Source organism: Octodon degus, unplaced genomic scaffold (assembly GCF_000260255.1).
Source record: "Octodon degus isolate 3935 unplaced genomic scaffold, OctDeg1.0 scaffold00043, whole genome shotgun sequence".
NCBI lineage: Eukaryota > Metazoa > Chordata > Mammalia > Rodentia > Octodontidae > Octodon > Octodon degus.
Genome location: NW_004524619.1, coordinates 6,246,563 through 6,273,067, shown reverse-complemented (window position 1 = coordinate 6,273,067; position 26,505 = coordinate 6,246,563). Strand labels below are relative to the sequence as shown.

The window sequence follows — 26,505 nt, the reverse complement described above, 5'->3', positions numbered from 1 at the left end:
TTTTCCATTTGTACAGGGGTAACGCACTGTATTAAATATGTAAGGTCTTATCTACGTGGGTTTGATTACAGAAACTAATAAAGTATTCTCTAAATAAAAAAAAAAAAAGAAAAAGAAAACTACAGTATGCTGAAAAAGGAGTTCAGGGCAATAAAGGCGAAGCCAGAGTCATCACAATCCCAAATTTCAAATTATACTATAAAAATACAGTGATAACAACAGCATGGCATCGGCAAAAACCAGATTTGTGAATCTATAGGACAGAACAGAGGATGTCGAAACAGCTCCAGGCACACTTGGCTACCTGATTTTTGGCAAAGGGGCCAAATACTTCTGCTGGAGGAAAGACAGCCTCTTCCACAATGGTGCTGGGCAAACTGGTCATCCACATGCCAAAGACTGAAGCTAGACCCCTCTCTCTCCTAACACACTAAATAAAATAGAAATGGAACACAGGGCTGGGGAGGTGGCTCAGTAGAATAAGCGCTTGCCTGGCAAGTGCAAGGGCCTGAGTTCAACCCCCGGGACTGCAAAAAAAAAAAAAAAGAAAAAAAAAAAAAGAAAAGAAAAAGAAAAAGAAAGAAATGAAACACAGATCTAAATATTAGAACAGAAACAATCTGCTAGAAAATAAAATAGTCAAAAGTTTCTCTAAAAAAAAAAAAAAAGTTTCTCTAAGATATAGACACAGGCATGGATTTTCTGAACAGAACCCCAGCCGCCCAAGAATTAACATCAAGAATCCACAAAAGGGATCACAACAAATTTAAAAGCTTATATATCCTACAGAAATTCCTCAAAACATTAGGACTAGAGGTTCCATTTGACTCAGTTATTCCCCTTCTTGGCATCTTTATGAAAGAATTAAAAACATCAGGCCAGCGAGATAGCTCAGTGAATTAAGCATCTGCTTTGCAAGCACAGGGACCAGGGTTCAATCCCCAGCTCCCCATGCCATGCCAGCCCTACCCCCAAGGTATACTGAGCCTGCAACTGAGTCCAGGCGTAGTGGCACATGCCTGTAATCCCAGCGCTGGGGAGGCTGAAAACAGGAGGATTACTACAAGTCCAAGCTGCATAGTGAGACCCTCTACCAAATACGTACATTAAAAAAAAAAAATGAAAAACATCATACCACAGTGATGGTTTGCAGCAGCATAGTATGTAATAGCTGAATCTTGGAAATAGTCCAACTGGTGAATGAATAAAGATGTGGCTTTTTTTTTTTTTTTTTTTTGATGGAACCAGGGATTGAACTCAGACCTTTGCACTTGCCAGGGAAGCATTTATTCTACAGAGCCATCTCCTCGGCCCCAAAGATGTGGATTTTTTAAAAATTGCAGTGAAGTACTACTCTGCCATGAAGAAGGATAAGCTTGGGACATTTCTAGGTAAACAGATGCACTGAAATCATGCTCTTCAGTGAAATAAATCAGACACATGGCCGGAGAGATGGCTCAGAATAGGCACTTCCTTGGCAAGTGCAAGGGCCTGAGTTCAATCCCCAGTTCCACCAAAAAAAAAAAAAAAAATCAGACACACATGTAAATACCACATTGTTTTTCTGGTGTGAGAGATCAAAAGTGTAAATAAAGATCAAAATGTATAATAGATATCGTGAAACAGGAAGAAAATGTTCAAATAGGGAAGGAAACAAGGGAGGGAGGAGGGGGAAAGAAAAAAAGAAAAACACGGAAACACAGCTTTTGTAAATGTGGAGGGAAGGAAGGCTGAAGGGAGAGTCGGGGAATGGGGAAAAAGAAACAAGTTATATCACGCAGAGATAAAATTCTCTATGATGAATATGCTCATTAAGTATATCCAAAGTATACCAATAAAAGCTGATTGGAAAACAAAAATATTAAATAAATTTTTTAAAAAAGCTTCTGCACAGCAAAGAAAACCTCCAACAAGGTAAAGAGGCAACCTACAAAATGAAAAAATAGTTTTGTGAGCTACTTTTCAGCCAAGGACTAATATACTTTTTTTTTCCCTAATACGCTTCTATTTGTTCCAGTTCACCTGCATTGAATGTACTGCACATGCACAATAATTTTTAAAAATACTAGAAAAGTATTTTTAAAATATTCTAATATTTAAAATACTTTACAGGGCTGGTGAGCTAGCTCAGCAGAATAAAGTGCCTGCTAAGGCCCTCCCCCTCCATGGCGCCGCCCGGGCTCATTCATTCCGCGCCGGGCCCGCTGGACACCTGCGTGCCGCTCTCTCCAGCCGGGGCCGCCGCAGCCTCCACCGCCGCGTCTGCCGCCAGCATGTCGGGCTCCGTCACCGAGACGCCGTCGGCTATCCAGATCTGCCGGATCATGCGGCCTGACGACGCTAATGTGGCAGGCAACGTGCACGGCGGCACCATCCTGAAGATGATTGAGGAGGCCGGGGCCATCATCAGCACCCGGCACTGCAACAGCCAGCGCGGGGAGCGCTGTGTGGCTGCCCTGGCCCGGGTCGAGCGCACCGACTTCCTGTCACCCATGTGCATCGGCGAGGTGGCTCACGTCAGTGCAGAGATCACTTACACCTCCAAACACTCTGTGGAAGTCCAGGTCAACGTGATGTCCGAAAACATCCTCACAGGTGCCAAAAAGCTGACTAACAAGGCCACCCTGTGGTACGTGCCCCTGTCACTGAAGAATGTGGACAAAGTCCTCGAGGTGCCTCCTGTGGTGTATTCCCGGCAGGAGCAGGAGGAGGAGGGCCGGAAGCGGTACGAAGCCCAGAAACTGGAGCGCATGGGGACCAAGTGGAGGAACGGGGACGTCGTACAGCCTGTCCTGAACCCAGAGCCCAACACTGTGAGCTACAGCCAGTCGAGCCTGATCCACCTAGTGGGGCCCTCGGACTGCACCCTGCATGGCTTCGTGCATGGAGGTGTCACCATGAAGCTCATGGACGAGGTGGCTGGGATCGTGGCTGCACGCCACTGCAAGACCAACATCGTCACGGCTTCTGTGGATGCCATAAATTTTCACGATAAGATCCGAAAAGGCTGTGTCATTACCATCTCGGGCCGCATGACCTTCACGAGCAACAAGTCCATGGAGATCGAGGTGCTGGTGGATGCGGACCCAGTGGTGGGCAGCTCGCAGAAACGCTACCGGGCCGCCAGTGCCTTTTTCACCTATGTGTCGCTGAGCCAGGAGGGCAGACCACTGCCCGTGCCACAGCTTGTGCCCGAGACGGAGGACGAGAAGAAGCGCTTCGAGGAAGGCAAGGGGCGATACCTACAGATGAAGGCAAAGCGGCAGGGCCAGGCAGAGCCTCAGCCCTAGATGCCCCCCTGCACCAGTGGGGCCTGAGCAACTGCGGTGACAGCCCCACATCCTGTCACTTAGTCACCCCCTGGCCAAATCCCCACCGCACACTTTGAGCTGGTGTTGTGTGAAGTCCCCATGTGACAGTGTTAGCCTGCACCCTGTCCTGAACACCTGTGCACCAAAGCTTTATTTATACCCTTCTAGTATAAATGCTACACAGTATTGTCCCGGACGCCGGAGGTGCCCTGGGGACCCATGTAAGGTGTGTCACAAATCCAGCACTAATAAAGCTGCTCTTCAGCTGGAAAAAAAAATAAATAAATAAAAAAATAAAGTGCCTGCTAAGGCAAATGCAGGGACCACCGTTCGACCCCTGGCATCAGATGCTGCCCAGCCCTGCCACCTGGGCAGGCTGAGCTGGCCACAGAGCCCACACGTAGTGATTCCAGCACTGGGAGGCTGAAAGCAGGAGGATCACCATGAGTCTGAGCTTGTATAGTGAGATCCTGCAACAACCAAATACACTAAAATAATAACAGTAATAAAATACTTTGCACCTGATATTTCATCAGGTGTCCCATTAATGGCATTTAGTTCTAGGACCAAATTTGGAATATCACCTTATATTTCATTGTCCTCTCTAGAGTTTCATCTAATTTGTGACAATTCATTCAGCTTGTCTTTTTTTTTTTTTTTTTTTTTTTTGGTGGAACCAGGGATTGAACTCAGGCTCTTGTGCTTGCCAGGCAAGCGCTTATTCTACTGAGCCATCTCCCCTGCCCCTCAGCTTGTCTTTAAGGATCTTACAGAAAAATACTGTCTCTCTCTAATTCACACTGTTGAGAATATCAATCACTTATTTTGTTTAGCCTGTCCAATAGATTTTTTTTTTTTTTTGATAGTACCGGGGATTGAACTCAGGACCTTGCACTTGCCAGGCATGCACTTATGCCACTGAGCTAGCTCCGTGGCCCTCAATCACTTATTTTGCAAAACGCCTCTCAAAGCAGATTTGTCTGTCATGTTCTCCTGACTAGATTCAAGTTGCATTCGTTGGCAAGAACGTAACTGAAGGATGGGCCTTTCTCAGAACACCCCACCGTGGGAACAAGATGTTACTCTGTCATAGTACAGGTGATGTTAACCTTGACATGTGGTTTGAGTGACGTCATGGATGAATTCTATCTCCACAAAAAGGTATGTGCAAGCTCTGTGCTTCACCTGTGAGTGTGACCTTCGTGGACTTAAAAAAATGGGGCATGTTGGATTAGCGTTAGCCCTAAGTCCTTTTATGCTGTCCTTATAGAAAGGGGAAATTAGGGGGCCCGCCCATTAGCTCAGGTGTTTAAGGGCCTGCTAAAACAAAGCAGTCAGGCTCAGGATGCTGTGGTTTGGTCCCCTCATCCTCAAGCCAAACCAGACCTACCCTTAAGGCATGGGGGGGGCCCTCCAAAAAAAAAAAAGGGAGAAACTAGCCATGCATGGTGGCATATGCCTATAATCCCAGCACTCCAAGAGGCTGAGGCAGAAGGATGGTAAATTCAAGTCCAACCTGAGTAATTTATCAATTTAGCAAGACTGTGTCAACAACAAAGGGGGGGTAGAGTCACTCAGGATATAGCTTGGTGCAATTTTCTGAATGGAAGGCAGAGAGGGAGAGAAGCCAAGTGTGGTGACGCCTGTAATCCTAGTACTCAGGAGGCTGAGGCAGGAAGACAGCCACAGGTTTCAGGTCAGGTTGGGCTGTACACTGAATTCAAGACTATGCCAAAAACAAAACAAAACAAAACAAAGAAAACACCTAAAACAACACACACACACACACACACACACACACACACACCCAAAAAAAAGAAAAAGAAAAAGGGAGGGTTGCACAGAATCATGAAGGGTGAAGTTGGTCATGTGCTGACAGAGAAGGGACCACGGAACTCAAGTATCTATGAACTAAAGAATACCAAGGATTGCCAGCAAAAACCAGAAACTAGGAAGCGAGAGGAAGGATTTCTCCGTAGGCTTCAAGAGCGTGGCTACGCTCACACCTTGATTTCAGATTTCTAGCTTGCAGAACTACAAGACCCTACATCTGTGTTGCTTTGAGCCACTTGGCTTGTGTACGTGTTAGAGCAACCCCGGGAAGCTACCACGCGTGGTGCTCTAGGTTTTCTTCACTATTAAGTTACTACTGTCATCTCTGTCCATAATACATATCCTGGAGATCCTTTGTAACTACAGGTATCCTTTTCTTTTTTGGCACTGAGGACTGAACCTGGGGCCTTTGCCCAAGCCACCTTCCCAGCCCTTGTTCATTTTTTATTTTGAAGCAAGGTCTTGCTAACTCATGACGTTGCCCAGGCTGGACTCAAAGTTTCAAGCCTCCTGCCTCAGCTCCCCGCAGGACTGGAGTCACAGGTGTGTGTGTATCCTTTTACAACAAACTCAGGGAGCATTTGCCAAGTACCTACAAAATGGGCATCTCTGAAGTACACAGTTGTCACTCATGAAGAGAGTGTCTCCTCTCTGTACAGGGAAAACCCAGTAGATCCAGACAGAATGCTCCAGAGCCAGCACTGCCCACAGCTGCCAAGGAAGGGGGCAGGTTAGGCAGTCAGCAGACGAGCTAGGCAGACATGCGCAGAGGCAGGACAGACGCTGGCTGCAGTGACGGGCTTCGGGCGAGAAGACTAGGGCCGTGGCTGCGGGAATGGGCGCTCCTTGGAACTCACAAGCAACTCTATTGTGTTTTTTTGGGGGAGGGAAACAGGGAAATAATGAGATAACTGTTTCTAATTCCAAAATTTCCATTGAACCTTTTTTTCTCTGCTCTCTTTCCCCTGGCACAGTGTTCAGGAACCTGGTGTCATGTGTTACCCAGAAGATGAAAAGCAAAGAGAGGCCCAAGTTCCAATGGAAAGCTGGTCCCATTCATTCAGCCACTGAGGTCAGAATCACTGGTTTTTAACCCACAGGGTGAGCAAAAGGCTTTCAAAGTCATCACTCCATCATTTTCCTCTGACAGAGCTTATGAGTGCTTCAACACGGGACGACAAGCTTTGTGGACTGTGACGAACCACCAAGCATGATCCCAGAGGACCCCTAATTCTGTGCCCCTGTGACTCACTCAGACGCGAAGTCCACACCCTCGTGTTTGTTTTTGCCAGCTGTGATCTTGGCAGCCTGCAGCCTGGCACGAGGCCCTCAAAGGAGATTTGATTTCCTCTTTGATGAAGTGGCCCAACTCTCTCTTCTGTATCAGGTGCTAGGAGGGAAACGCTACAATATCCTTCTTTTAAAAAAGAATAGCCAATGTTTGTTTTGTTTTTGCTAATAAGGGAACAAGGAGAACCTGGATTTTAAAAAAAGGAAAAAAAATCCTGGGAGCTCCTGGTTGTATTCAGTCTCATGGCCACGCTGCCGAAAGGCTACTGCGGGCTGGCGGAGCTCTCATTTCTCCAGCTGTGGCCCGTGAAAGTGCTCAAGAACAGACGATGGCAATGTCGGGACCTCGCAGGCGAGGTTGCAAGCTCAACCAGCGGCTCTTGGGACCGTGGGACAGAACCTGCCGGGCTGGAGGTGCAGCTCTGGGCTACAGCCTGTGCTCAGCAGCACGCACGAGGCCCTTCCTAGGTTCTCTCTCCAGCTCTGAAACAAAACAGAACTGAAAACAAAACACCCCCCCAAATTAACTGAAGTTGGAGAAATGATTCATTCCCCATATATCAAGCTCTCCCTGCCTGAGTCAGTCAGCACGGAGGGCCAACTCAACATCCACAGAAGTGCTTTTCGCGGTGCCTTTGTTTGTTGGTTCAGGGAGAGACCCGAGGACAGGCTGGGGAGCCTGCACAGTGCAGGCTGCTGAGACCACGACCCCGCCCTGCCCCACCCCCCAGCCTTCTATGCAGCGCAGTGAAATAAAGCAACAGGGATAGAAGGACCTCATCCCTTATGACAGTCTCTGTGGGCTTCCTGGCTTCCTGTTTTGCAGGCCGTCTTCAAGTACAAAACAAGACACTGGCAAAGCATTACAGCCCTCTCAGGTAGGACTAAACTGAATAATAGCAAAATGAAGGAAGTGAGTGAGTGGGGCACGGTGGTGCATGCCTGTAATCCCAGCACTCGGGAGGCTGAGACAGGAGGATCGCTGAGTGACCAGCCTGAGCTACAAAGTGAGCTGAATGCCAGCCTGAACTGCAGAGTGAGACTCTGTCTCAAAAAGACAAAATTAAAAAAAAAAAAAAATTAAAAAAGAAGTCAGGGGAATGACAGATGGATTCCATCCAGTATACCCTGAATAAATAATTTCAGTACAAATTCTAAAAAGGCTGCTATGATGTTCACTGCACCCCACTTTTCCTTCTGAGGGACAACTTCCAGCCAATTCTTGCTTTTATTCTCATTACCATTGAGTTTGACCCCCACATTGAAAAGCTATCTGTCCTATTTGCCTGCCATGCGGAATTTCCATTTTGGCTGAATGAAGGTTTATGAGTTGGGGGAAAAAAAAAAAACCTGGGGAAACAATTCAGCAATATACGGGACTCTCTGAGCACTACAACAGGCAGCAGACTAGTGCCAGTAAAATAAAACAGAACCACTGTCTCAGACTGCAGTTTTGGCTAAGGTTTCACTCTTCAATTACTTTCAAAGTCATTCGTTTTAGTCAACATTATAAGGGTAAGTCAACATTTGTCCTGGCAGCGAGCCCAAATGTGTTATTTTATTAGTCTGCTACTGGTTAAATTGGCCCAAGATTAAACACTTCTGATAAATAGCCCTAAAATATTGGAGATTAGCAGAAAACCATGTTCAAGTTCTCTTACACAGAATGTCACTATTACTTAACCCTGGGCAGCAGAAACCCACACCTACGCCCCGGCTAAGTTCCTTTTAGCAAACGCCAGCCCCTAGTGCTTGAAGCTCATCTCTGTCCTGCCCAGACACAACGTGAGAGACATTCAGAGAAAGGGGAAGCCAAATATTTAGGTCTCTCTGTGGTCCCTGGCTCCAAATCTGCCTTCTGAACATCAAGCACATCCTTGCTCTGACAAGGCAGAAAGGGTCAGATGTTCAGGAATGAGCCAGTTAAAGATCTTGACCTCCAAGAAAAGCAGGAAAGCTGCCAGTAGAGCTGTACCTCTCTATCCCCCACAGGAAGGCCAACCTTGGGCCCAGAAGATGTTTTGCATTTGGACAAGAATGCCACACAAGGCCAAGGAGATGGCTCAGTAGAGTAAGCGCTTCCCTGGCAAGCACAAGGACCTGAGTTTAATCCCTGGTTGTGGGGGGGGGGGAGAGAATGCCACATAAGCCAGGCTTCATAGTACCCACCTATAATCCTAGGACCTAGGAGGCTGAGCTAGGAGGACTGTCATGACTTCCATGCCAGCCTGGGCTGCCCAGAAGTCAAGGCTGGCCTCAACTGCATAGTGAGAACCTGTCCCAAAAAACAAAACAAAAATGACTGCCACATAAGTAATGCGCCTACCAGGTCGCACCCATCCTCGGGTCTGGGAGGTGGTCCAGCAGCTGGAAAGTCCTGCTTGGATCATGCCCACAAGGCACCTGTGGGTGGGTGGCAGCGGTGGCAGGGTCATGGCCACCGGACCCCAAGCGAGGTCTCTGTGGCTCTAGAGTCCCCTGTGGCTTCCTACTCCCTTCTTAGAAACCTGTGGGTGTGATACAAGCTCTTCCTTTGTTTCAGTCAGAGGGACATCCTGGCTTTCCCTTGAGCTGGGGCTGGACAGAAGAAGGTGCCACTGGGGACTCACCTCCACTTCGGCTTCAAGAAGCTGGTATGTACAGCTCTCAAGAGTACTTAGAAGATATACTTTGCATGTGTTCAGGGCTTGGAATGAATGGGAAGCCTCTACACAGGCAACAACATTCGTACCACTGTGGTCCAAAGAATGTGTCAATTTTTTGCAGAGGCTCTAAGGAGGCACCCCTTCTGGCCCAAGACCAAGTACCCTGTGACCAAGTGCCCTATGTAAGCAGTTCAGGCTTGGTTCCCTTCACTGTAAGGCTGAGATGACTCTTCTACCTCCTCAGTGTTTCTGGGGTAGAGCGCATGAGATCAGATGTGTAATGTGCTCCCCACAAGCCTGCCTCACAGGAAGTCCCCTACAAATACCACAGTATTGTCCTTATTTCTCATGGCCAGCAAGAGGCACTTCTCCCAGCCTGCTCTCCTGCCCAAGCCCCTTCCCCCCAACACTGGATTTTGCCTTAGGTTTCCCAAGTGACTTGCCACAATCATATTTGCTCACACTTGGGCCACTGAGACTGCCACGAGAGCATGTATTGTGATTGCACATTCCTGTCTTCCTGTCGCTTTATCAACTGTTTAGTCAAGCTCTGGCTGGACAGAACAAAGCTGGGAGGGGTTTGGTAGATTCAAGGCTATAATAGAGGAGAGGAAAATAAGGACCCGAGTCACTAGCTGGGTCTTGGGGTCCACATGAAAGCCCACCTCCCTAGATACACACTGCTGAATTATGGGCCGGAAAAGCTACTCCACCAGGCCCCAACACTACCTAGAATTAGGCAATGACAGGCACTGTAGGCATATGATCCTGCCAGATGTACCAGGCGAAATGTTCCCCAAGAACAGTATGCTGGGCCAGGGAGATAGCTCAGTAGAGTAAGCGCTTGCCTGGCAAGCACAAGGTCCTGAGTTCAATCCCTGGTACCGCAAAAAAAAAAAAAGAACAGTATGCTGCCTTTGGCTGCCAGAAAGGACCAAACAGAACCTGTCATCTTTTACTGCTCAGCACTATCTTAGCTTCCCAGAAAAGGAAAAAGAAATACAGAAATGAAAAAGAATGTACACTAGCAAGAATGTATGCAATGTGTTAATTATTGAAACTGTTCTAAAAAAAAAAAAAAAAAGAATGTACAGATTTCAGTCTCTAAGTCCCACAGAAATGACAGCTGCTCTGGCTGTACCTGGGAATACACCTGAGGAGGGCTCAACTGACCTGAAGTCAGGTCTGCCATCTGAGTGAAGTGAGGCTGAGACCGTCGTCCCTGTGTTCCCCTCCTGGGTGAAACCCAGGATGTGATGACGGGGACAGCTGAGCAAAGGCACCAGGTCTGCAGGAGAAGATGGGCTCTTCTGCTGCCCAGTGAATTTCTGTTTTTGACAAGAACAATGATTTTGAGCTGACAAGCCTTGAAGGGTGTGACCTCCTGCGAGACACACACTGCAGCGCTCCGTTAGCAGCGCTTGCTGGTAATCCCCAGCTGTCCTTCCTACACCAATCATGCCTTCAGAGGCTGGCCCCCGTGTGTCCTCAGCACATGCCCACACTGAGAACCTGGGAACATGGCACTTGGGTGTTTCAGAACATTCTGCTCCTCACTGTGAACAGAACACACCCAAACCTGATTATTTGAAACAGAAAAGACTAGCAAACAACCAATGGGATTGACTGAATGGAGGACACAATTTTTTTTAATAAATCTAAGCTTTCCTGGTTTGGGTGTTCAGCTGACATCATGCCACCCACTGGGAAATGGTGTGCAGAAAAATAAAGCACAGAGCCTGCTGGTCAGGACATTGTGAGTGGGGACCTCCAAGGTCTTCTATAGTCCTGCTATTGTCCCCTCCTCTCAAAAGAGCAGGTGAGTAGCTTCAAAACATTATTTCTTAGGATGAGTTTGTGCAGATTCAAGCAGAGCACAAGACCAACTTTACTTATTGAGACAATTTTCATTCTGTAGCACATTTTTAACAACAGGAATTAAAATCGTAACAACAAATTTTTTCCAGCAGCTCACGGCAACACTAGCTCACCATGCTGCATATGTGCATCTATGAAACAGGCATTAGTGTTATTTCTCATTCTCAGCCATTAATATGCAGCCAGATGTATCATTATCTACTGCTGATTAAAATTCAGAAGCCTACGAATAGGAGAGAAAAGGTATCACATGACAAAGAAGGCCAGGGGCTCAGGGGCCCAGCTCGGCTGCCCACATCATTTGCAGCGCATTTCAATTACAAAGTGATAATCAGGAAAATAGCTAGACTACGGCAGTGCACTTACCACAGAAGCACAAATGTATGATTTGGCTTAGCCACTGGGGGGTCTCAGGTATGGGGTGCCAATAGAGGATTCCAGAAGAAACAAGGCCAGTTTGGTTGAAAATGTTAATTCCCCAGGCAAAGGACATCAAGGGCAGAAAAGGGCAAAGTTGTGAGTTTGCCAGCAAGGGCTGTTAATAGAAGGGAGGCATACTGGTCAGCTTTCTTACTGCTAAGACAATCGCTGATTCCCACAACTTATAGAAGAGAAAGGGCCGGGGAGATGGCTCGGCAGAATAAGTGCTTCCCTGGCAAGAGCAAGGACCTGAGTTCAATCCCTGGTTCTGCTAAATAAATAAATAAATAAATAAATAAAATAAAATAAAATAGGGGCCGGGGAGATGGCTCAGTAGAATAAGAGCTTGCCTGGCAAGCGCAAGGCAATCCCTGGTTGTCTGAGTTCAATCCCTGGTTCCGCAAAAAAAATAAATAAATAAAATAAATATAAAATAAATAAAATGAAGAGAAGGTTTAATTTAGCTCATTGGTTCAGAGATTTTTCAGTCTATGGCTGGCTGGCTCCCAGGCAGAAACGCCATGATGGAAGGGCATAAAGGAGAAAAGATACTCAACTCATTGTTAGGGAAGAAAAAAAAAGCTGGGTGTGGTGGCACACACCTGTGATCCCAGCACTCCAAGGCTAAGGCAGGAGGATCATAGGTGTGATGTCACAAATTGGTAATTCCAGCACTGGGGAAGCTGAGGCAGGAGGATCACCAGGAATTCCAGGCTAGCCTAGGCTACCTAGTCAGTTCAAGGTCAGCCTAAACTATACATATAATGTCAAAAGCACAAGAAGAGGCCAGGGATCAGAAAAATTCCCAGGTCAAGCATGGACCATCCAAACATACCCAGATGTGTGGTAGATTATCTCCTAGGTACCTGTCAAACCAAACAAGTAGACAATCTATATTAGGCACCACAAGACTATAGGGTCTTTCACCTGGCAAAAGTGTCCCTGGTGAAGGTTCCTGAGTACTCCAGGTGGCTGTGATGGTGGTGGACTGAGTGAAGGCTCATTTAGGGGCCAGGCTCCTCTTCCTTCTGCCCAACATTTAGCAGCTGGGAAGGGGCGCTCCTGAGTTTGCAAAGTCTCAGTGAACTGCTATACATAAACTGCTTGCTGCCCGGGCCCTGGGGTACTCACAGAGCCAGCATTTTTCTAGAAATAGAGAGGTCGTCCCAAGACTGACCCAGGCATGACTCTTCTGACTCTGGAGCCCTACGTAAGAACAGGGACCCCTAAGGAGGGAGAAGAGGGCACCAAAAGCCATGGCACCAGCCACGGCTGTCCCTGGTCAGATCCCAACACATCACTCTCATCCATTCCACACAGCAGCAGCACCCCCCCCCTTCACAGAGGAGGAAGTGGCTATCCCTCTGGACAGTGAAACGACAGGCCACAGGTCATACCCAGGAATTAAAGGGCAGTGCCAAAATTTGAATTCAAAACTACCTACTCACAGGCCTTCTCTACCACCCCACACTGGCTTGCCAAGGCATACCATTCCCTCTCATCATGACATAATAGCGGTACAGAGGGCACCTTTGTGCCAGGCTGAGCTTTCTTCCCTTGACTTTTCTTAAATTAGTACCATTCACAAAGCAGGCAACTGACTGAGGCATGCTAGTGTACACCTATAATCCCAACACTCAAGAGGCTGAGGCAGGAGGATCACCATGAGCTTGAGGCCACCCTGGGCTACACAGCCAGTTCAAAGACAGCCTGACTTAATACAGTGAGACCCTCTACAAAACAAAACCAAAAAGCACAAAGCTGGCAACTGAGACTCAGAGTGATTAAGAACATCCCCAAGGTCACACACCCAGGACTGAGCCCAAGGGTGCTGCTCAACAAGGCCACCGTACCCTTAGTAACCAGGTAGGAGCCTGGAAGGAAACAAAAACTAAACAGAAGGGAGCTGGAGACTAAGATGGGAAGTGGAAAAGTAGAAACTGCTATTCAGCACTGAAGCCTTCTCTCTGGCATACTTAGCTCCTCTGTCAACAGCTCAGGGAGCCCAGTCAGGGACTCAGAGTCCTGCTCAAGTGTCCCTGCCCCGAAGGGCACATCTGGAGACTGCTGAATGGCATCCAGCATCCAGGCTTCACTGGATGGCTATCTTCTCATACCACCCAGCCCCCCAAGCTCCCCAATCCCCCAAGCTGCTTCCCACCTCTTTTCAGGGGCTGATAGGCACCACCTGTGAGTTTTGCTAACAACTTGATCAAGCTGAAGTATAATTTCCTTGAGGGCAGAAAGCATACCTTTTGTTCTTTCAATGGGGAAGTAATAATGTGTACAATTAGATCTCAATGCTATTACTGTCAAGTGAAGAGCATATTTTTTAGAGATCCAACCATTCACCAGCTAGTATCCATCACACTATTTCCCCACTTTTCTTTTTCAATAAGGAAAGGTTTATCTGGCTCCTGGTTTCGGAGGTTCAGTCCATGATGACTTGGCTCTGTACTTTGGCGATGCAGTGTGTCATGGTCAAAGCACAGTGGAGGAAGGTGGATCACCCCAAGGCTGCCACAAAGCAGCTCTCCACAGCTCTAACACCTCTTTATAATTAAAGGGCCTTGCTAATGAATAAGGTGTGAAGCAACCTAACCCAAATGCTTGCCTCAGGTCTGTGCCTGTGGCTGGCACCTGGCTAAGGAGCTCAGCTGATGGGTGTCATGGGAGGAGTTGCCCTCTAGCAAAGAAGCTAGAAACTCCCTCTAGGGGTGCTGGGGAGATGGCTCAGAAAAATAAGCACTTGCCTGGCAAGTGCAAGGGCCTGAGTTCAATCCCGGTTCTGCAAAAAAAAAAAAAAAAAAAAAAAAGATGAAGAAGAAGAAGAAACTCCCTCTGGGAACACCTATAAAACCACAGTCAATGTTTAAAAATTCTACCTGTAGGAATGAATGCCAAGCTTGGCAACACACTTGGAACATCTTTGTTAAAAATATATAATGTCCAACCGGTGCCAATTCCCATTTCTGGGAAACTAAGTGGTTATTTCCTACAAAGGGAGCAGAACCCTTGAACCACTGCTTCTACTCAATGGATTTACATTCAAACTAGATGCTGCTGCCATAGCAAATGACCTACTGAGCCCTGGTGCTGGGAAGCCTTCCTCTATCCTGCTCTATCTACCTGATCTCCTTAGAAATTCTCATGTTACAGATGGGGAACTGGGACTTAGGGAATCCACCTGGTTCAAGGTCTACCTAGCGCACCAAAACCAGGCAGGGATTTGAACTCAGCTCAGTCTGACCCCCAGTGCCAAGTTCCTGTGCACTATACTCTGGCCCAAATTGAAATTCCATCTGGCCAAATCTCCCCTCCTTGTCAAGCAAGGAGAAGGGGAAGAGTGTGGGAGAAATGATTTTAGCTGGAACTTTGGACCAGTGATCCTTTGAAAAGAAAAAATAGGGGCTGGGGAGATGGCTCAGTAGAATAAGCGCTTCCCTGGCAAGCGCAAGGGTTTGTGTTCAATCCCCGGTTCCACCAATAAAAAAAAAAAAGAAAAGAAAAAAAAAATTAATATTCTTAAGACAGAAATCTAGTTTTACTTTTTCTCTTGGCTAACATGTAATCTAGAATCATTTGTTCTAACACATTAAAATCACTTTTAATCTACTTAAAGGTCTTAATATTTGAGATCTGGATCCTATGTTCATTGTACAAATTTCAAGTTCAGTTTACAAGTGATGGGGTCCAACTATGGGAACTTACTGCCATACGGCAACTCCCACAAAAAGCACTCACCACATACCTAGTGTAGTCTCCAAATGCTAGGTACCAACATAATTATTATTATTTTTTTTTGCCATATGTACAAATCACCAGAGCTGAGTACAAAATGCCTCTTTAAATTATTCATTTGGTACTTCTGTCAACTTACAGAAATGATCTGTATCCCTACCTTCAATGGAAAAATATTATCAACCACCTCCAACAGAGACTGACTTTGACAAATGAACCCTGTTAAGCTCTTGTTAGATATTCTGGCCTGCCTGGAGCTTCCAAGCTTGAGGCCTGAACTTTAAGAAAGAAAATTAGCAAGTGACAGAGCCAAAGACTCACAAACAAAGACTTGGCCTAATCAGGTGGATAAGAAGAGGACTGACAAAGAAAAGTGATTCAAAATTTTGTGTTTCACACACAAGTGGTGAATTTCACATTCTGGGAAATAATAACTTAATCCAGCTTTTCATTCCAAAGCAAGGGCTAAAAAGCTGAGCCCATTTGTGGCCTATCTCTGAGCTAGTATGTGTGTGTGCGTTCTTCTAAACCTCAGCTTAGAAATAAATGCCACAGTCCAGGGCCTCCAAGGCTAGCTCCTGCTCCTTGGCACTGATGTCAACATCAAGTGCTGTCTCCCAGCCCCTTAGCACCTGGGCCTAGAGCATTCAGCAAGTACAAGATTCAGATGTTCTAAGTTCTCAGATCAGTCACCATCAAAAAAGCTGAGGCGGAAGGAGGCAACACTTCACCCTGTCTATGTGGCTTACACTTCAGCCACTGTCAGTTTTTTCCTTTTTGACAGTTTATTTCCTTTGTGCACGGTGGTTTCCATCCCCTTTTGCAAAATCACACCCCGAAGCACCCAAAAAAGTCACCATTTAGCAATTAGGATGGCCAACAAGGTTTGTGAAAATGAATCAAGACTGCCCAGATTTTTTAAAGGGTCCTGATGAACCACCCACCTCTCCCCGACCTGTGCGGAGTCAACAATTAAGAATTGGCTGCTTGGCTTGGGAGGCAGCTCAGAGATGAAGCCCTTGCCAGCCGCGTGAGAGGCTGCGGGGTGTGCGTGGGGGTGGGGAAACTGAGTAGGGCTGTAGCTCAGTGGTACAGCATGTGCTTCGCACGTGGGAAGACCTGGATTCAACCCCTAGCACTAGGGGGAAAAAAAAAGCCATCAGTGACCTTTGGCTATCTTTTCTATATTTGCCTGGGATTGCTCTCGATGCGCCTTCGTCACCAGGAGTTATGAAATGTCACTATGTCAATATAAGATAGTACACGTAAGAAGGGAGCCTGCACGGCCTTGCTCTTCAGGCAGAAAGCAGCCAGGGAGAAGCGTTATGACCCAGCCCCCTTGGCCATCAGCCCCGACTCTGTCCTTCTCCTACTACCCACGGGCAGTTCCTTTCTTCCTTCTGTGGCTTCCTTTTCCAGGAACACTCCAGACTTCTCGCCCTGACAACTTGTGACCAGAGCTAAGTGCAGAATTTATCATTGTATATTTGCGAGCTTCTCACGTGGACTCTCAGTATGATTTACTTCTGGTGGTTACTATGAAACCACCTTCGGGAAGTGTTGTATTTTGCCTAGCTCATCTCTTCGGCAAACAAGATAGCTGCAAACTTCAAGAAGTGTGTGTCTATCCATTCTCTGTGACCTTTTATTTACTCTACCAATCATCTCTCAGCAAATACAAAGCAAGACTTTGCTTGCAGGTGGCTCTTATGGCGTGCAGGCTAAGGGCAAGGCCTGATGGTGAAGTCACTCCGTGCAATGTTCTCGCTAACGTTCAGGGTTCACTCTGAACACCCCCCAAACAGACACAGCCACTTACGACAGACCCCACGCAGGAGCAGGACCAGCTTAAGTCAACACCATGGTTGGCAAAGAGACTAAGGTTGGGCGCAGAAGGTTCCTTCATTTTGCTCTGCCTCCTAACCTTTCCGAATCTCAGCTGATGGGGAGGACAGTCCTTGCCTTACCCACCTCCCTCTGCTGGGGCTAGGTTCAAAGAAGCTAACGCATGTGAAATCTGAGCATAGGCGGCATTGCGCTGAATACTGTTACTCAGTGAACACACTAAAGGGGAGTGGTGCTCCGATTGCAGTATCCCTTCCTCCACTTTTCTATATCCCACTAGGCATACAAAAGGTATAAATGGGCATGTTTATATTTTTCAATTATTGTTCCTCTTCCCAGGGATACTAGGATATCTGTTTGCTAGTTGCTAATTACTGCAAATGATGCTGCTACCAGTCCCTGTGTCAGAAGTCATGGTACATGGAAGTTTTCTGCTGGATAGAAAAGCTGTTGGTTTTCAAGCTATTATAAATAAGTAGGAAAAAGCAAGGTACACACACCTGTAATCCCAGTACTTGGGAGGCTGAAGGAGGGGGATCCCCAGGAGTGTGAGGCTAACCTGGGCTACAAAGTGAGTTTGAGACCAGCCTGCACTATAAAGTGAGACCCCGTCTCAAAAAACCAAGTAACTAAGTAGGAAAGGATGCTGCTAGGCTATATTCAGATAACTGGGCTTAAAGTCCCAGCTATGTCACTATGATGAGTTTTTCTCACCCCTGAGCTGTTATGGCTAATTTCCAGTTGGGTGATCCTGGGCCGATCGCTAGAGCTCTCTGACACTTGGTCCCCTCATCTTTAAAATGAAAATAATTATATTTAGGTGAGTCCAAGAGTATACAGGTGCTCTCAAACCTATAAAATACACACTTATAAAGCATAAACACTACTACAAGTAATGTCATATGAACAACCTGGACACAGTTTTTCTCACCCCTGAGCTGTTACGGCTGATATCTAATGTCCCCCTAAAGTCTCGTGTGGTCACAGGTGGGGTTTTTCCCAGGTGGTTGGATTAGTGTATGATGCTGGGCTCAAGGGTGTGTGCTCGCTAAATCAGCCCACTGACTGGTTTGACATAGTGCTAGGAGTGGAGGATAGTGGGAAGGCCCTCCCTGGGTGTGAGTGCAGGCAGCCTGGGTAGAAATAGGGGCAGGAGGAGGGCTGACTGCGGTTGCTTGCTGCTTCCTCACTACTTTGCTGCCTTCTGCCCACCATGAACCGTTTCTCCACTGTGATGCCCCTCTGCCATGCCAGCCTGCCTTGGGGCCAGCCAGCTATGGCCTGATACTTCTGTAAATGGTGAGCTAAATAAACTTTTCCTCCTTTAACTTTGGGAGTGAGGTATTTTGTCTCAGCATTGAGAAAAATAACCAAGACAAGCTGGAATACTGGGTCAAAGACTGGAAAATTTTTCATCTTTGAATATGCACCAAGAAGTGCACTATTTTTTAGCTATGTTTGCATCATTTCTATTATATTCATAAAATAACTACTATTAATTAAGTATGAATTACAGGACATATGAGATCTTGTACTGTAACTTCATGTAACTCAGTAGTGTCCCAAATTTTCTGATCAAGGAGATTATGAGGACAAAGAGGAAAGTGATCGATGATGTAGAGTGTGCCTAAGGAGAGTCACAAGGAGAGAAAACATCTCAGGCTTTCACAGAAAGCACATTGGCCAAGCAATGGCTGTGACTCATCCACATGGCTGACAATGACAAAGGATCTATACAAGCTAAGGTACAGGGTCTCAGGATAAATCCTTAGGGGATTTGACTGACCTTATCAGACCCAAAAGCTACAACTCTTGTTGCATAGGTCTTGCTTATCTTGATCATAACCACCCAGCAGAAAAGTATAAAAATGAAGTATAAGAAGTAAAGCCATGCTGTTATGTTGAGCTGTAGGGGACTCAGGTCAACAATTTCTGACATTGCCAGTCAAGTGGAAGACTCAATACTATTATGGGCTACTGGACTCTTTTAGAATATTTTGCTGAGTTTACACACCTATAATATTCAAATAATGGAACTTAACAAAAAAAGGGGATACAGATGAATGTCCATTTTGTATCTGTGTATTCAAAGTGGTTAGGATAGATATATAGTTACATTCTCTTAATGAATAGAGGGATTCGTTCTAATAGTGTTTGTAAATAGGATATCACGTCCACATCTTGTACAGCAATTAACCACTAGGAAGAATGTATGCAATGTATTAATTATTGAAACTGTCCTACCAATTTGATTTGAAACTGTCTCATTGCTATTTGTTTCTCAATAAAATTATGGGGAAAAATAATTAAGTATGAATTAGCATCTTACTGTTTCTTTTTTCCTTTACTATAAATCCTATTAAAATGAACACTTTAAATATTCATTACTTCTTTGGTCCCTTCTATGTGAAGAGCCTATTACTGTCTTTTGCCTATTTGTCCCTAGAGATCACAGGATACTTTTTATATCTGTATACATGAGGTGCCAAAGAAAATAAAAGAAAAATAAATGTATACATGAGGTGACAAAGATATTAATCTGTAGTATGTTCTCTTTATTTTATGTTGGCTTTTTTTGAGATAAAGTCTCACTATGAAGTTCAGGCTGTAGCTCAAACTGGCCTTGAGCTCACAGTGATAACCCTGTTTCAGCCTCCCAGGTGCTAGGATAACAGGTATGCGCTACCAGGCCCAGTGCTGGTATCTTAATTGAAAAACATTTCCCAATGTATTAGTTTCCTTATCTTGTCTAAGAAAGCACTTTAAACATCACAGAAATCTTGTGTGTTGACAGAGCATCCCTGTGTCTTTGGGAGGATCAGTACTATTCATTTCCAGGCACACTATGCACATTCAGAAGAAATAAGAGAATGAGACATGGCTATGCACGTACAGAGTTCCAGGAACCGGGATCATGCAGACAGCAGAAGGAAAGCACCTGGGCTGGGGGAAGTGCGAGTACAGCATGCAGAGTGGGAGAGATGGGAGACAGCTATTTTCAAATATTTAGGGGCTGACAGAGGAGAAAGTATTGCTATACAATATACAGCTCCATAAAGCAGCGTTACCACGAAGAAAGGATTTTCTCATGACCCATACTAAAGAAAGAGAGTATACGGCCTAAGGAGGTTGCCAGCTCTCTGCTCTCTGGAAGTTTTAAGCAGGGATCTAGTAGGTGGATAAGAACAGGGATACTGTTTTCAACAGACCTTGCCCACTCCAAGGTACTGTACTCTATTACAAGGACGCTGGGTCATTTCCCGAAGGCTAGTTTTGTTTGTTTCATAAATCCTTGGGGGTGGGCTGTTTTTTTATTCCTTTCCTCCTCATCTTAAGAGACAGGGCTGGGGTGAGGAGGTTTACCGTTAAGGGTTCTGGTTCAGCTCCAATTATTTGAAGCTTACTAATGATTAGGGCTGCCTTCTCACAAACGGACACAATGGCCCAAACAAAAGCTCTTGGCACGAGAACTTCTAGACTTAGAAAGAACCACTCATTTCCCAGCAGTAGCAAGTCCCCAAGTCTTTTCTGATTAACTGCAGATATAATCTCTTTTAAGGTAGTAACTGATGTCAAGTTAGTTAGAAAAAAGAATGAAAGAGAAAGATAGGCAGGCATTAGAAACCACTGGCCTACATTCCTGACTCTAAAAGGACACAAGGGCCGGCCAAATAGCTCATTGGATTAAAGCACCTGCAAGCAGGTGCAGGGGCCAGGGGTTCAATCACCGGGCCTGCTGTGCTGGCCCTGCACCAAAGGCACACAGAGATGGTAATTGAGACTGGGCATGGTGGCGCATGCCTGTAATCCCAGCTCTTAGGTGGCTGTAAAGAGGCGGATCACTATGAATCCGATCTAGTAGTGAGACCCTGAACAACTTGTAGACCCTTCCCTAAAATACAAAAATAATAAAAAAAATAAACAGACACAACAATAATAAACAGCAACATGATCAAACCAATTTCTCTATTTTGTATGTGACCTATACCTATCACCAATGCTGGCAGATTATGCAAGATAACCACCCACATACGCTGCACACAAAGCAGCCTTTCCAGACACACGCCACTAATGACTACACTACATCAGGCCTTGCAAAATTAAGGTATGGCCAATAACTTATTTTCATTCAGCAGTCATGAAAACAGTGGTACTGTTTCAGGATTTCAGTGGCAATCACAAGGATTTTTTTTTTTTAAATGGGACATTATGCAAATACCCGGATGGTAGCCAGACTTTCCAGTTATTGGTTTACATGGTAGGCTGGTGGTTCTTATAGATAAGCAAAATGAGTAACAGAAGAACTAACAGTGTCACCTCCACAGAGCTGAGCAAGCAGAATTCTGCTGAAGATCAGTTCCCTGGGCTTGAGAAACACAAAACGGAAATTACCAAAACCTTCTCAAATAGGAGCCCACAAACCTCATTCCTGTAGGTCACAGCCTTTCTATGAAATGGGCTGTAGGAACCACCAAGTAGCCAGATGTGGTACAGCACAACTGTAATCCCAGCACACTGGAGGCTCAGGCTGGAGGGTCACTGTGAGTTCAAATCCAGCCTAGCCTACACCAGCAAGTTCAAGACCAGCCTAGACTGCATAGTGAGACCTTGCCTCAAAAACAAAAACAAGGGCTGGAGAGATGGCTCAGTGGTCTAAAGCACCTACTTGAAACAAGCTTGGCAAAGCACAGGGACCGCGGTTCGATCCCCAGCACCACATGCCAGCCAGCCCCGCCCCCTGGTGGGCTGAGCTGGCCACACACACACACAATAAATAAATGTAATAAATAAAAATAAATATTAAAAAAAAAACAAAAACAAAAAACCTGTGGCTAATGATGGGATGCCCTACCCTAGCACCAGGGGAAGACGGACCTTTGATGGTCCAGCAGTGGGCTCAGGCAGGGGTTCATCCTTCGTGTGTTATGTGCTGACACCAGTGACTGAGTCACTTTGAGGTAATGTGATATGGTTGACAAAATAGATTTCAGAGTCAGACTGGGTTGTGAGTCTTGACTTCTCCACCTAGTAGCTCAATCACTACTTGGAGCCTCAGTTTCTTACCGAAGGGACAGAGAATAACAACATCATAGGATCACTGTGATAAAGATTAAAGTACTTAGGGCCGGGGAGATAGTTCAGTAGAATAAGTGCTTGCCTGGCAAGCATAAAAGCCTGAGTTCAATCCCGGGTTCCGGGAAAAAAAAAAAAAAAGTTAAAATACTTAGTAAAGCCCCTAATGAACTGATGTATAAAACAAAATTGATTGTGCTGCTTCTTAAAACCATTGCACAGATGATTTTATGTGGAGGTTTTAATGATTTTTTTTTTAAATTTATTTGGTTTTGGTCCTGGTTATTGAGACCAGGGCTTTGCATTGAGCTACATCCTAGCCTTTATTTATTTTAAAGAGTTTCACAAAATTGCTAAGGCTGGGCTCAAACCTGTGATTCTCCTGCCTCAGCCTTCAGAGCGCTGGGATTAAAGGCATGCACCACCACACCCAGCACGGTGATGATATTTTCTGGAGACTTTCTATATGCCAGGCACTACGCTAGGCGTTGCAGAGGAATCATCTTTGAGCTTCACTATGGTCCTAGGAGGTAGAACTGGTATCCTGTCCATTTTACCACTGCAAAAGCTGAGGAGTGGAGGCTCAGTGGCTTGGCCAAGGCCATAGCACTACAGGTAGGGATGACTGGGGGGAGGGGGGTGCATCTTAATCCAGGGTCACTGCCCTGAATAGCCTTAAAAGACAGCATGTGTAAAGTCAAATATTTTAACAGGCCTGGTCAGGTGCATCCTATAATTCCACACCCACAAAATATTTTTCCAACTGAACAAGCCACAGAATGATGACAAGCCCCAGTGACCATAACCTGTAGATCCTACCTTTTCCTGGGCTACTGGTGTACCGACAATTCAACAGCATATGACACCAATCCCAAGAAAAGTATAAATTATTGGGTGGCAGGAACCCTTTAGATCTCTAGCTGGCATTTAAGCAGTACAGCCCCAGGTGTGTACAATTGTCAAATACGTGTGTTGACAGATGAGCCACACATTGTGACAAGAACATACAGTTCACCTTGCCTTTTAGCTAAAGCTTAAAAGGTACCGTCTCAATTATATGCACTCAGGGTTATATATTTAAATGATAATGATTCAAAATATTTTATATGTTTTTAAGCTCTGTCTTCCCCCCTTTTTAATGGATCCCAGTACTGAATGCTGGACTAAATCCATCAGGAAATCTGGGGTTAAGAGCTTGGCTGCCGCTGTTTATACTCTTGTGTATTTCTGCAAGGCATCTTTCTTCAGAGCTCTCGATCATAAGGTGGGGAGAATAATGGGTACTTTATGTTAACCTTATAACATGGCTGGGGTTTCAAGTGAAACACTAGCTAGAGGTAGACTCAGAAAATCCTGTTATTTCGAGGTGGATGGCATTATGCCCAGGCCATGCAAGGGCACTGGCCAAGGATACTGCTTAGAGATCCACAGCAACACTCAACTATTCTGGCATCTGGCCTAGGTGCTACAAACTTTTTTTTTTAAGAAGGAATCTCACCTTATAGCTCAGGCTGGACTTGAACTCACTAGGTAGCCCAGGCTGACCTCAAAACTAGAGGTAATCCTCCTGCCTCAGCCTCCTGAATGTTGGGATTACAGATGAGCACCACCAAACCCAGGCTAAGCTGCAAACTTTGACAACCACCCAGACACTAAGGGGATACAAACCACCACTCAAGTTAGGCCTGATCCTGACAACATCTAAGATGGTGGACCTTAAAACCAAAAGGAAATGTCTACCAAGTTATCAGGTTTATTCCTAGAACTGACAGAACTGCCTTTCTATTTTTATTAAAGATGAAACGCACCCAATCTTCTTAAAAGCTTCTTCTCGGGCTCAATGTTCCTTAGCCCATGTACTGTCTCACCTGAGCCTGGGTTTAAAAGCAAACTCACCATGGGGAAATAGAGATGTTTACATTTACAATCACCGCAACTCGTTACACCTAAAAGCCTGCTTTCCATGAAATGATGATGTGTTTATTCAGCACATCTAACCTGCCCTCCTGGCTTGAGCGGTGACCAGCAGTCACTATGAACACAGGAAGTGAGTGAAACTGCATTTGTGAGCAGCCCAGAGACAGTTAACAGCGCTCAGATCGTACCATGCTCTCTGTGAAAGTCCAGAGCTAAGCTCCTGAGATTGCACAGTTTATGATCAGAGCCGGAAGGATCTAGCTGGTTATGAGTATTAAAATGAGACATGTGCAAACCAATTTATACACCCATTAGCATAAGAAACAACAGGTTAAGAAGCAGTATTGCATTAACAGATATGAAATATCACATGTGCAGCATCAATCCACATAGAATAGTGTCCAATGCCTAACTAGAGCCTTTAAAGAAATAAATTTAAATTTAAACACATATTTTTTTTCCTTTTACTGGAAACTACCACTGAAATTTTTAAAAAAATAAGATATTTAAATCACAAGTAGAAAATTTATTTGCTTTCATGAGTATTTTCTTGTATTTTTTTTTTTTAAATTCAAGGGCATGGTATCAAAGGCACACCAACGCCTGCTTACAGAGGCCTCGCTCTGGGTGTCTTCTCCAGCAGCACCCTTGCTGAGACACAGGATGACAGAGGAAGGCCCTTGCCAGGGCCTTGCGGTGCACGACCCAGAGAACAGGAAGGCCAGGCTCCTGCGCATGCACAGCCCACAGGGGCTCGGCTGCCAGTGCCTCTGAAGGTCAACAGAGCCCACTGTCCTGGAGAGGCCTTGGGATGCCATTTCCCTTTTTATTGCAGCCATATTCTTTCCACAAAAGAATCAATCTTTAAAAAATACTTGCAGGGGAGTTAACAGTCAATAGCTACACTATAAACAGTTATATAATCATGATTTTCAACACGACAAGCGAAAGCTGCTTTTTAAACATTTACAAATACTGACGACACCTACTCGTAGAAAGAGATATTCTAGTGATTGCTTGGTGCCTTCTGTGCTGACCATTAAAGCAGAAAACTTCTCCGTAAGCCCACTTAGGTTTCTTTTTCCAACCTCAGCTATCCTCATTATTTGGAAACCATTTATACCAAATCAACACCGTTAAGAGACATGTCTGGCTCAAGGTGTATAAGCATATTTCTATTCTAGTTTTTTAAAAAAAACTTCAATGGTGATACCTGAAAAAAATATTTACTATTTCCAAAAATTCTTTCCCTATCCTCATTCCCCTATCAGGACAGCCTTCATAAAGGGAAAATAAGACATTTACTTTTATCATCTGAACCTAGCTACCAAGGAAGACAGTAGTGACATTTGAGGATGCGTTCCCTTCAGCACACTTGTAAGCCACAGACATTTTTACTTCATGCATAGTAAAAAGATTAGGTAAGCAAGTTTATCCAGTCCTTTTAAAACTACTCAAAAACACAGTAGCAGCAAAGACAGCCCGGTTCGAATCAACAGCCACGGTCACTACTATTTTTGAGGGTTCGTTCCAATTTATTAAATTGATCCTGCTTTGCGTCCTTCCGAGGGGAGTTTGAGGGGCACCAGCCTCACTGCTCCTCCGTCCTCAAGTGAGGAACTTTGCACAGAACCACCACCGCGCCCACGCTAAGTCTGAGCAACCTGGGTCCTACGCCGGTGCCATCCTGTTCAAACTTAAATAAATGTCCAGATGCCACTAGGGCCACCACACCTCCACGGTTCCTGGGAACAAACACTGAAAATATTCAACTAAGCTGAGGTGTGGAGTCGGGCTAGGAGAGAAAAGTGCATTTGTGCGCATTTTACAGAAAGCGCGACCGAAGCCGGGGTCCTGTCCGCTTGGGGCAGCACTTCTCAGAGACAATGGATCACTAATGCCACCCTTGGGAATATACACAATTCAGGGGGGCAAGCGCACACTCCGCGGGCCCTGCGGATACACCCCTTACCCAGCTGTGGGGCTTATGTTCTCCTGGTGGGGAATGAGGGGTGGGGAGCTCCACGATCCCCACAAGAGCCTCGGCCAGGCGCTGTGGGAGTCTCCGGGCTCCACCTGCCTGGCCACAGCAAAGCTGTGTTCTAGAGAAAGCAGCTGCTTCCCCTAAGGACCTTAAGGGAGAAAGGGAGGGATGCTTTCTCCTCCAACTGAAGTGATCTTTAGCTGAGCCAAATCGGTCAGAGAAAGGCAAGCCTGGGAGACCCCTACACTTCACACCCCAAGGCGCAGGAAAGTTTCCAGCAAGAGAAATGTTTCTAATGTTCCAAGGCAGCTTCGCGTTCACAGGGGAATTTAGTTCATTTGCGGAAACCACTCCGTTCCAGCTCCCCAGCTAAAGCCCCCTGACACACACACACACACACACACACACACACACACACGCCACAGGTGACAAGTAGAGGTGCCCTCCCTGCCCTTGCTGCCCAACAGCCGCAAGACTACAGCTGACAATCCAAGAACTGCTCTCCGCAACCCCACCTCGGGCAAGAGGACACTCGCTTAAAGGACAGCCTGTCCCGGGCATCTGATGA

At 45.8% G+C, this 26,505-nt stretch overlaps 2 protein-coding genes across 4 annotated transcripts in view; one reads left to right on the top strand and one right to left on the bottom strand.

Moving 5' to 3' along the window:
- The window catches only part of Arhgef3 (Rho guanine nucleotide exchange factor 3), a 300,793-nt gene that overhangs the window by 64,421 nt on the left and 209,867 nt on the right, over nt 1-26,505 (bottom strand). The gene's annotated exons all lie outside the window — the stretch shown is intronic.
- On the top strand, nt 2,149-3,406 carry LOC101572131 (cytosolic acyl coenzyme A thioester hydrolase-like). Its single transcript, XM_004631625.3, has one exon. The coding sequence runs from the start codon at nt 2,166-2,168 to the stop codon at nt 3,288-3,290; it is 1,125 nt and encodes a 374-aa protein (XP_004631682.1). The 5' UTR covers nt 2,149-2,165; the 3' UTR covers nt 3,291-3,406.

What these genes read in the sequence shown, in the direction of transcription:
- LOC101572131 (XM_004631625.3), top strand. Translation starts at nt 2,166, where the DNA reads ATGGCGCCGCCCGGGCTCATTCATTCCGCGCCGGGCCCGCTGGACACC.